At 30.1% G+C, this 12990-nt stretch overlaps 1 protein-coding gene across 1 annotated transcript in view; it reads right to left on the reverse strand.

Moving 5' to 3' along the window:
- The window catches only part of LOC111613708 (hormone-sensitive lipase-like), a 57765-nt gene extending 54221 nt beyond the window's left edge, over positions 1–3544 (reverse strand). The window contains exons 1-2 of the mRNA XM_023355047.1: positions 2854–3544; positions 806–1042 (exon numbers count right to left, since the gene is read on the reverse strand). Of these exons, the coding sequence (XP_023210815.1) occupies positions 806–1042; positions 2854–3369 (753 nt within the window). The 5' untranslated portion in view covers positions 3370–3544. The remainder of the gene's footprint in view (positions 1–805; positions 1043–2853) is intronic.
- Between the last annotated feature and the right edge of the window lie 9446 nt (positions 3545–12990).

A 12990-nucleotide genomic window follows, 5' to 3' on the forward strand; every position in this document is an offset into this window, starting at 1 on the left:
AATAAGTGGTGAATAAAGTAATTTTCATTAACATCATTGTTGTTTCTTTTACTAAGAAATTTACAATATCAACAAAATTGGTTCAAGAGTTGATTGCTTAGTTCTTAACCCCTGTAGAGAATTAAGATATGCTGAATCAACAAGGGCTTCTTAACAGTTCTTTTAAATTCATTATTTAGAAAGGGGAAACTACTGGAAATTTATTAGCTTTCAAGATACAAGTTTAAGCAGGTGTGTCTAATAAGTTTAATTGATATAGAAAAATTGGGAGATAACTAAAGGTAAGGCATATGTATACATGTGTGTTTGGTGATTTGCAGAAAAACTAATAGCAAATGAATATGTGAAGCACATAATGGATTTTAGATGATTCTAAAACACACTCTTAGTAAGTTCAGATGAATGAAAGCTGTTAGATGAGCTCATTTAAATGTAATTTAAAACTGTCAGATAATCCATAACAGTGTGTAATCTGCAACCACTTTAAAATCAACCTTAAAACAAATACTCACTGGAAATTACAGTAATTATCTACAATCAGAAACAGAGTTGATTAAAATCACATTACCCATAAAATTTAATCTAATGAATATGCTGATATGTCTAAAATAAGAACATCTTTACTTAATAAAAAAACACTACTCAAAACTCATTTAATTCTATTACGACATTACAGATGATCATTTTTAAAGTAATAATTAGTATAATATATTTATAATAAATAAATAATATGAAAAATTTAAATATATTCTTAAATAATTCTGATTAAAGCATTTTAAATGTAATTTAAAACTATAAAATTAACCTTCATCATCTGAGTCTCATTTAAACTCCAGAATGCTTTTAGAAATTCAACGGAGGCATTTTGGGCAACATATACAATTTGTTGAGCACGTAATTCAGGATTCACAATATATTTTCCTCCATTAACAACTGATGCTACTGCATGTGATACAGCTCCTCCAGGTAATTGATAGAGATCACTAAAAGATGCTAGAATCACATTAACACCTCTGAGTGTTTTCCTCATTGATTCACAATACTGCAAAAATAAAAATTAACCTATTAATAAAACTCTTATTTATGCTATATAATAAAGTTTTGTTTAAAAATTTTTATGTTATTTCAATTTGTTATTTATTAATAAAAATTTATGAATTTCTTTAAAAACATTATAATCTATATTAGAAATATGGTAATTAAAATATATAAAAGTCACAGTTCTACAATTAAGTTTCTATAAACAAAATATTATATATAATAATTATCATTTATTAAATTCAGTTTTTATTTTATAGTTTCCTGAATGAATTATATACATATGTTTTATATATTTTTCTGGAAATTGGGAAAATAGAATATCTGGCAAGCAGAGAAATTATGAATTTATAAATGGGATTTGGAAGAAAAGATAATTAACATTAAGGGCTTGACTCCCTTTCTAATGCAGTGGAAATGGTCCGCAGGGAAGTGCGTAAAGAAAGAAAACAGAAAGAACAGCTTATTAGGGACAAATATCAACACACTTAAGTTTATTTTTGTTAAGTATAAATAAAAGAATTTTAAATTGCAGATAATGACAAGTTTTTACATTTGGATTTTGTATTTAAACTGATAATATTCAAATGTCCAGTTCTAAATCTTTTGAAATTATTGTAGATATGTTCAATATTCTAAATTCAGCAAAATGCAGCCTTTGATTATGGGCTTGTCAGCTTGAAAATGCTTAGGTTAGAAATTTGTTAGTTAGAATATTCCCAAAAAGCAGTAAAGATCCAATTTGACAATATTTTAATTTTAAGCAACAAAATATGAAAAATATGATTAAAGCAATAAACTGACTGAATTTTAAAGCAAAAATCCTCTCCACTATGATTCAAATATCTGTTGTTTTTTAATAAAAAGTAAGTCAATCCTGAAAATTTTTAGCTTAACTGGGTTTCCAGAAAAGGGCTGGTTTATTATATTTAAAATACAGGGGGAGAAAACCTCAATATTTAGTCTAGAAATTACAAACAATTTTGTTTATAGATAAGTACTGAATTTTTTATAAAGCATTTCTACACTTAAACATTAACTTACATTTAAATTTGACACTAAAAGATAAGCTATTGTTTATTCATAAATTTAATCTATCAAATTACTTTAATCATTAACTTAAATATAAAAGAAATATCTAATTTAACTTAACTGGTCTTTAAATCATAAACCTGTTTACTTGAAAATTTTCAGCAATTATTATTCCTCACTTTGGTATTGTTTTCTTGATTTTACTTCATAAATAATTGCTTCAATCATCATTATTAATTCAATTTTACACCATAAACACATTTTTAACTTACAATTCATTATATTTGTTAGTACAAAACAAATATAATGAATGCAATTCATACTTTTGAAGTATACTACTTAGAAATACAAGGCTTTTGAATTAATTTTGCAAAATTTGAAAACTAAAATGTTACTTAAATTTTATAAAATATTTGTATATTTGTATACTTTTAAAAATTTTTGAATTAATTTAAAATGTATGCAATATCTTTATTTCAATATGATATCAATATTATCACACATACATCAAAATGATTAAGTGATTCGGTAATATTCGTGTATCATATCATATGGAATGTATAGCATTTTATAATAGATATATGAAAGATTTGTATATAACTGATAAAGAAAACTATACACAATTCCATACATTTAAACCAATATTATTAAAAATAAGCTTACCAAAAGATTTCATTTAGAAGATCTTATCTGTAAATTTACTCTAAATTTAGTTCAGAAAATTTTCCACTACTCTTATATAAAGAATCTTAATAATTATAGTCAATTTTATTTTGAACTTACATAGAAACCATGACACCTGCCATAAAAGCCTGTCTGATCAATATTACAATATTCCTGCAATAATTCAGTAGCTGTCAAATGTCCATCGCAGGTAAACAATTCGCCTTTTTTGCTCCTAACCAGCATCTTAAAAAGATAAGCAAGAGTAACTCTCAATCCTCCGAACACACCCGTATGAGCTTCTAATTCTTTTAAATAATGTTCGGATCGAAAGAATATCGACTCTCTATGCATTACGAGAGTCTTGCATAATTTCCAACAAGAATTTAAATGGCTGTTTAGAATATATAAATAACTTCTATAGCCATTGCCTGGAGTTTTCTCGTCGAAATCGAAATTCATTACTACTTGACACAAACTGTCAACGTGAACGGAAATCCATTGATAATGTTCCAACATCAGATTTAAAGCATCAACGTATCTCGGGGATAAAGATGTCGGATCTTCTCGAAAATATGCTAAATTGTTGGTTATTAACAAAGGTAAACTGTCACAAGAAACGTCCTGATGAAACATGGTCAAGCCTCACTCGACCTCCGGTTGAAACTGATCGAATCTACTCAGCCGCTAATATAAGCGTGCTCGATACGTCATAGTGACGTAGATACACGTCAACATGACGTGATCGATGACGAAACATTGATTAATGTATTTCGACTTTTTCGATCGCAACCTTTGCGATGAAGCAAGATCTACTCTTAAAGTTCTTTTATTAACGAACTTTTATAACATTTTAACTGAATTTATAAAGAAGTTTTTTCCTAGTACAAATTGTTTTTATAAATTTATAAGTATTATTCTCTCTTTACAGTAAAAATATAGTCTACTAAAATAATATACGTATACATTATTTATATATAACTGTAATAATAAGTGTATATATAATATATGTGTATATTAATAAATTTATATTAGCAATAAAGCATAAGCTGATATTTATATTGATATTTTAAACTGATTATTGTTATCTGTAAAAGAATTTATTATATGAATAATTCAGATATTGTAAAAACTCAAAGTATGGGACAATGGTTATTTAGATAATTCTCAGTACAAAGTTCAAATTAACCTGATAAAAATATTAATTAATGCAATAAATTCAATTATAAGAAAGAATTGCAACAGTTTGATTTTTTAAAAAATCTAAAATAAAGGTATGAATTAATTAATTGAAGAAATACTTAAATAATTACTTAACCGTTTGATTAATTATACGATTAACACTCGTAGTAAATGTATCATATTTTGATTAATATATTTAAAACATTTTCTCGGATCGGATATGATAGACCCTGCTCTAAAAATTAACGATATGCGTTATCGTTCATTTTTAGATACAAAATCCGAGGTTGATAGGATAGAATAGTGGCTTAATCGGCCTTGAACTGAATGTTTTGCAGATACTTTCATATACTTTTATATTTATTAACCAGTATGAAATGTATGTCAACTAAATAAAACATCTCTAAATCGACTTTTCCTTCAATACATTCCCTCCAAATTCTTTATCTTTAATTATAATCATGCAGTTATATTTTTGGCAAAGACCTATATTTATATTCAACAAAAATATCTAACATTCAATTATATATATCCTACAGGTAATTTAGAGGCATTGATTTTTTTTTTTTTTTTTTTTTGTCTAAATTAAGAACATTAAATAGAAATATTTCTACAGGACAGATCCAGATTATTACAATTAATGCCTTCAAATGACTTAATAAAGTATTTCCCCGGAATTCAGAAGTTTTTTCGATTAGCAAGGAAGATAAAATTCCAATTCAATGACTAATTTGCATATTAATTAATTTTGTAAATAATTATAAAAGGTTTCTTTTCTTACTCTAATTTTAACCGGATCTTATCATTTGAAATTAATCGATTTTGATTAAGCTTTCAAAACCTCGAGTTTCTCAGTTTTCTTGAGACTCACGGAACTATAACTAGAGTAAAAATTATATTGAATTATATCAATTGAACTGAATAAGACACTGAAAAAAGAATAAAATTAAAAATGAAAACCCTATAAACAAATACAATACTAAGTTCTATTTTATTTCATCTGGGACTTACTTGAATATCTAGCAAAGAAACGAATGATCCAAACTGCAAAAATTGCTTTGGGATAAGACCTAATTCCGTGAAGCATAGAATCAAAATTTATAAAGCAAGATAACAGTTCATAATAGGTTATATGGCTGGTTTCAATCTTGTTAATTACAGACATGTCTGAAAAACAATATGCTTCTGGATGAACGAAAGATGAGATTTGAATACAATTTTTTGTGTAGGAGCCTTATGGTCATATCATAAGTAATTTAACTTTCCCGGCTGTTATAACAGAAAAAGAAACGCGGGAAATAATTGTAATAGTATCAAATTTTTACTTTCCAGGCTGTTATAATTTTCTAATCGCATCATACTTGAACCTCGAGTTTTTGAAATCTCTATCTCGTTCTATTCTATCTCTACCTCGCTTGTATTTCGTTTGATATTTTAGGGTAGGATAAAGATTAAAAAACGAAATTTGGCATGGTAACTTGTATATAGGGGACATTGATACTATTAAATTTTAGTGATTAATTAAAGGTTAAGAGATAGAGAGATACAGGGGTGACATGTGTCATATCTAGAGAGAGGTCGGACTTAATGACGCTTTTACTCGTGATTAGCATTTGCAATTTTTTATAAAACTAAAACTACTCTCAAAATTAAGCCTTTGCCATTTTATAATAATTAATAATATAAAAAGTTTTTTATAACAAATTCTCATAACAGATGGTGCCACACACAAGTTTATTTATTATTAGACTACTGTATAATAATATAAATGTTATTTTTTTAAATAAAATCTCATAATAGCCAGAGAAGTTGCTCAACTGTTGTTGGATTTTTTTCTATAGCACACCATAAAGGATCCAGATTCAAATTCTGTAATCGTTATTTTTTCTGACAATTAGAATCAGTATGTTATCGTTCAAACTTTCATTATATTGATAGATAGGTTTCTATTGTAAATTAAATTCTCTCCAAGAAAAAAAACTGATATCGTTTATATGTTTTATTATAATTTTGTGTCACGCATAACAATCTCATAGCAACAGGGCCATTCGATTGTTTTGTTTTGTTAAGTTATGGCAACGCAACACTTGGGTGATCTGCCTAGGGAGATCTTTTTAAGGGTAACTGGCCCCAATTCAGGCGTTACAGACGTGGAGAAAACCCGGAAAACTCCACGTGGCCAGCCCGTCCTGGTCAGGCGCAAACCCACGACCGAACTCCCTGTGTTCAGGGTACGAAACCGCTTGGCCACTGGTGGGCAAGAGCCATTCGAACCCTTACGACATGAAATACTTGATAAGTGAGTTCAAACCAGAGTTGACAACTGCTAGAAATTTTCCGAACTATACAAAATTTTAAACATTGTTCGGAAAACGAAAACTGTTGAGAAATGTTCTGAAAAATGAACGAGGAGTTGCGTGTTTTTATTTCAGCTCGTCCCTTTTCCTCAAGAGGAGTTCGTAATTGTAATTGTAATTATTTTCATTTCTTCTAGATTAAATATATATTTTTTCATTTTTGTCTCTTTCCATTTTGTGTGTACTAAAAAAAAACCTATTTAATCATATCCAATAATTGTGAGTTCGTCCAGGTCCACACGGAAGGTCAAAGTGGTGAGGGACGGGGCGGACAGTACATAAAAAAATCCTGAGGGTGCTCGCATGGATTCGATCACCGGTTCCCCAGTGCAATAGAATGAAACCTTACCTGCATCGACCATCCGGCTTTAGAAGGGCGATTTCTTTCGCACATCATTATTTTCAAGTTAGAGTGTTTTTTATACTGTTAAAAACCCTATTTATCCATTCCTTCTCCGCGTTTGAAGCTTATAAACCCATTGAATGTCAGACTCGTTTATAATAAATAATTAAAAACAAATACTAATACACTAAATAAACGCTTTTACATAACCTAACTTGCCTACCAGTGGCCAAGTGGATAAACCTACTGAACACTGGTAGTTGGTCATGGGTTCTCGTGCGCCAACGGGCTGACCACGTGGAGTTTTCCGGGTTTTCTTTACGTTAGTAAAATCTAAATGGGGGCTAGTTTCCCACAAAAGATCACCCGGGAAGCATTTCCTCCTCGGCAGATCGCCCATGTGTCACGTTACGAATAAACCAAACATAATCTAACTTTGTATAACTATTTTAAAAATTAGTAATCGCTCCATATAGAGGTATAAATACGTTACATCCTTTTAAAAATGTCCTTAATTATCTGGAATATTTTCGGGATCCCGTCATTGTATATAGCCTATATATATGCTTTTGTCAATTAGTTAAGAGTAATGTAATATAATATTTAGATCAATATAATCTAAAAGTATATTGTTCGAAATAAGAATATTACTATATACAGTGAATATATATATGTACTATATACTTTTAGATTATATTGATCTAAATATTATATTACTTTACTCTTAACTGATTGACAAAAGCATGCAGAATATATAAATTTTATTATTTTAAATAAAGGCATAGCTTTTTGAAAGAGAAAGCAGAGCGTTGGCGATTGAATGAACGTAACTGACAATAAAAGTTATGCTAATATAAAAGTAAATATTGAAGTGCACCCGAAACGTAAAAATCTACTTTGCATATGACAATTGAAGTATTTATTTTTGAAAATAGAATTTCAAGTGAATGAAAATATTCAGCTGTTTTTGAAGTTAGAACATTTGAGTTGATCCACGTTTCATTCATAACACTTTTATTAAAATAGGCTATGTAAACCTACCAAGTAATATTCTATTGAAAGAAACATTGTATAAACAAGAAGTATTTTAATTTCCATCTTCTCTTTTTATTTTTAATATAAAATGTTTAAAAATACATCTGTTTACGCATATAAGTCTAACATATACATGTATATGAATAATTATATATACAATTATATCTGATGTTTCTAGTAATTCAGCTTCTCATGAGGCACGGTTCCTTTGACCGTGCCTCATGAGAATTTATAAAGAACGCCCACTAGTACCGTATAAATCAAGTTTTAAATAAAATAATAGTGCCGAAAGTAATTGTTAGCACTTAGTCAATTTGTCATATCTTCAGCTGCACAAACTGCAATTAGACCTATTTACTCGTAGGAAGACACAAGCGCTTCCTCCATAAAAATAAATATTTTAACTTGCTATCTGCTTCTCAATGGTTGAAGCAGTTAGAATAACTGCAACGGGTCTATTTTAGAAAACAAAATTTTCATGAAATAAAGAATACATTTCTTGTGGAGTGCAACATACAGGCCTATAATCTAAGTCGTGACTACCTGTAAACAATGAGGTCTAGATAACAAATGGGCCATTTCGGATAAGAGAGCTGGATTTTTTAATCGTTTAACCTTCAAAACAACATACAAGCAACAAAAAGTAACGGTGCCCAGCGGAATTTTTCTTGAAAGCCGCACATGAAATCATTACTTGTTTGTTAGCAAAGTTATTAAATAAAATTGCATCTTACAAATTCATAGATTTTGCAACAATAATTTAATAATTAATTGATATAACAATACAATTAGGACGTGCATACCTGGAGCTTGACAATTTGTGCTGAAAAATCGTTTATGGTGATTACCAAAAAATAAAAAGACAGTTACTCTATTGATGTTTTGGATGCGACTGATGGAGGTGCACTCTAGTAAGGGGAATGTTCTCGTGCAGAGCTGCTAGCGCTCTTATTATTATGAATATAGAAGAAATATAGGTGAGGTTAGAAACATGGGTTATTAAGAGATATTTATTAAAACCATTTTTTTCCTCTCTAATAGAAAAATATACTTTTGTCATCCTAAATAGTCTTGTCGTATGTGAGCCGGCATGATGTCAAATTGTTTACAAGCTTTAGATAAAATTTTATGTAACAAATAGCATACAAGGATATCAAAAATTATTTATCTTTAGTAGGTATCTCCTTTATACATGATTAGATTACAAATATTCGAAAATACAGTATAATGAAAGGAAGACATGATCAAATTGACCGGTACAGAGTACCCAACATGTATCTTTCACGTAAATTTCGCGTTTGTTACGTGCAGCCTTTATGGTATAGCAATTTTAATAGCTAGCAGTGTATATATAAAATTTATTTAGACAGTTTTTTTAATTTAAAATATATACATATTTTCCATTTTCTACACATAAATATAAAGCTTTAGGTTAAGTCAAATTATAAACAATTTTCTTATTATAGTGGGCCTAGATATTTATTTTTAAAGAACGAAGAATCCAATGAAGTAAAACTCATATTTTTGTAATTTCTAAAATCCTACTGTTTATGTTGTGAAAGTTATCGAGAACTTTTGATCCGAGAAATGTATTTTGATAGTTTTAAAATATTTCTTAGTTATGAATAAGTGTTTGTTTTTCTTTACAAACTGATGAGTCGACAAGTGTATTGTGAGATATCGGAGATAGGTTGTGTTTGTTTCTATACGTATGGTTTTTGATGTATATGTATATAAGAAAAGTTATATGGTATATATATTCATACATATGTCATATAAACATCGAATAAACAAGATATTTTCTAATTTAAGACATTTACATTCAGTACAACTGTTTATCAATTTATTTTCATTATCTAATATTATACCTTATGATGTCATAAACTGTTTATCACTTTTATCTATTAGTAAATAATAAGTTATCTGCTCAAAACGTATGCGATACTAATTTTTTTTAAACAAGTTGTTTTTAATTTATTATAAAAAATTAATGTTTTTGCTTCTATTTTAGTTTATTATATCAATATTTAAGGTTACTGAATGGGCATAATACTTGGCATAATACATTGGGCTAAATACTTGTTTGCTTTGTTTCTGGAAAGAAAACATTCATTTGAAATAAGATCTGAAATAAAAGCATTGATCGTAGTTAATAGTTTATTTAGCCTTTATTCCCAATGGTATTGATTTGTTTCGATAAAATGATTATATGATATAAATAAATCTGATTTTAAAAATTATGATGTATAAGATGAATTTTACTTATTTCTGTTTTGTTAATTTGATTCGTTCAATTTATTTATATTATTTTTTATATATNTAGTTATAGTTAGTTAGTTAGAGTTTTTTCATGGCGCTCAGTTATATGGGCTGTATACATCTAATGCAGTAATTATAAAATTTACATACAAAAATATAAGGGGTACTTGAGAAACAATTAATGGGCTAATGGGTACATCAACAAAAAAGGTTGAGAACCACTGCTGTAGACCCTTAACATTTTAAGTTAGTTGCATTCCGTGCCCTTGTTACAAGAGCATACACACATTGTTTTGAGGTGTCAGACATCAACAGTAAAACTGAGCTCATTAAGCATGTAGATACAGTCATTCTTTAATCAATACTCTGGCTTCCACACATCAATTTACTTTAGATACCACCAAAATGCAGGTTAACAAAGGGGACTTTAATCATGTAGTTTTAAGTTATGAACTGTCCCTGCATCAACTTTATTGTAAGATTGCTAGGAATTTAAATTTGGTATTAGTGTGTAAGAGAAAACTCAACGTTTTACACCTCTTATTCTAATGAAAACAACAGCATGAATGACACTAAAGCACCAAGTGTATACCATATCCCATTACAAGATGGATAGTTTAATACGCAATTGTTGTACATAGGATCCACATACAGATACCCACAAGCCAGAATATGTAACCACAAATACAATGTGGCCAAGAAGAATTTCAAGATAGTGCTTGCCCATTTTGCAGCCGAACCTGAGGTTTCCCTCTGCTGGGATGAAGCTACACTTTCACACAAGGTAGTTGATCGACACGACTTATGATCCTTGGAGGCTTTAGAAATCAAACAACACTGGGTTAAAGTAAAACAACAAACGTACTGGTGAGCCTGTTACCGGTGTGCTTCTCAGAAAAAACAGACCCATTACAAATGCTTTTGAACTTGGAAGTTCTTCTTCAGGTAACTAATGACTGACTGTTAAACGAATGTGATTCAAATTAAAATCAAATTGGAACACCATTCAGAATTCTATTGCGTGGATATCGATAACGTCATTCAGGCATGCGTCCCTTTAACAACTGTAGATTATCGTAGACGGCTAGAGCGGTGAAGGGCCTTGCATGTAGAATATCTGCTACGTGTTCTCCCAGGATAACCATGTTCCTTGGTTATCCTGGGATCACACATAAATTGATCCGCAAATGGCACCACTGCAAAGAACTAGACCTTATCCAGGCACCCAACGAAGTTCCACCTAACATCATCCCAGTTACATACAATCGTACCTTAAATCACTATACAATGCGGTAGCTAAGAAAAAGAATATTCGCATCACCTATAGAAGATGTGCTACAATATTTGACATTTTACAGATGAAAAAAACACCCCCAACAAAGAACGACTCCCGGGTGTGTATACCATCCTGATCATGGACCATAGATGGGATAGAAGCTTGATCTATGTAGGATCCACCAAGCGCTCCCTTGAAGTGAGAATGAAAGAACACATAGCTGATATTCTACATGCAAGGCCCTTCACCGCTCTAGCCATCTACGATAATCTACAGTTGTTAAAGGGACGCATGCCTGAATGACGTTATCGATATCCACGCAATAGAATTCTGAATGGTGTTCCAATTTGATTTTAATTTGAATCACATTCGTTTAACAGTCAGTCATTAGTTACCTGAAGAAGAACTTCCAAGTTCAAAAACATTTGTAATGGGTCTGTTTTTTCCGAGAAGCACACCGGTAACAGGCTCACCGGTACGTTTGTTGGCTTTAAAAATCTATATTGCCGAGAAGGGACTTAGCATTAACTCTGATGGCATTACAATACTGCAAGCATGGAAATATTTTATAGATTCACACAGAATTTAATGGTTTTAACTTTATTATTTAATATCATGCCATGTAAAAGCATTTAATTAATTTTTATTTTTTATGCTTTAAACTCTGTCACACAACACGTATCGAATATCTTTTTGAAAAATTGGAATTTCTATCTTAAACACAACAGTATTCTCCATAGAATGATAGAAATGTTTTTTTGCTTTATTTCCTGATGAGGGTCTCTAAAATGTGGCCGAAACATTAGAACATTATGGCTATTTGCTGGAAATCACATATAGGTGTTAGTTTCACTGTTGTACTGTTCCAGTTTTGCTGTGTACTGTTATTTAAATAAATAAATATAAATATATATACAGTAGAGCATCGATTATCCGACCCCTGATTAACTGTCACATCGATTAACCGACCGTTCTAGTCGGCAAATTCAAATGTCCGCTAGTGATGTGGCGCTACAATATTTGGCTATGTCTTGGCTACTTTAATAATACTTTTACATGTTTTAGCTGGCAACACTGGCTCGACCATTGAAGGGAGGCCAGTATTTAAACCAGACTTAATTTTTTAATTATGAGTGGTTGTTTGTTTTGTGAGCAATAAAATAATTTAAAAATAATTTTTAACGATACAATAGCGACAACTACTATTTAAAAAAAAATTTTTGTTAAGCTTAACATCAATGAAAATTCAACGCAAAGTAGGTTAATAGCAATATACTAATACAGTAGAGCCTCGAAAACTCGGCCTAATGTGGACCGAAGGGTGGCTGAGTTTGTGAAAATGCCGGGTTATTGGGAATGGCGTTAAAAAAATAAGTACGAGTGTGGAGTCCTCAGAAAATACTGTACTATACTTGTATGTATTGTTTACTTGAGAATACAACAAAGAATAAACTGCCCAAATATCCTTAAACAAAGGAAAAGTACGTCTTTTATGAAGACATAGAGCCTTTACTACATGAAAATAAAAATTAATGAATACACTGTACAGTAATTTACCTGATAAGACAGACCTCAGAAAAATACTTTATGAGGCTTAAAGCTGTCTTCATCATGAAAATTAATTAACTAAGGATTTTTTTGCCCTGCCAGGGTGTGGCCGAGTTATCCAGAGTGCAGGGTTATCGAGTGCCGAGTTTTTGAGGCTCTACTGTATACTAATTACATGAGATATACTAATATACTATACTAATAATGTATTTTTTCATATTTTTCGGTTATCCGTTTTTTCAGTTATCCGACCAACC

This window comes from Centruroides sculpturatus, unplaced genomic scaffold (assembly GCF_000671375.1).
Source record: "Centruroides sculpturatus isolate CEXI.00-Female unplaced genomic scaffold, Cexi_2.0 scaffold1782, whole genome shotgun sequence".
Lineage (NCBI taxonomy): Eukaryota > Metazoa > Arthropoda > Arachnida > Scorpiones > Buthidae > Centruroides > Centruroides sculpturatus.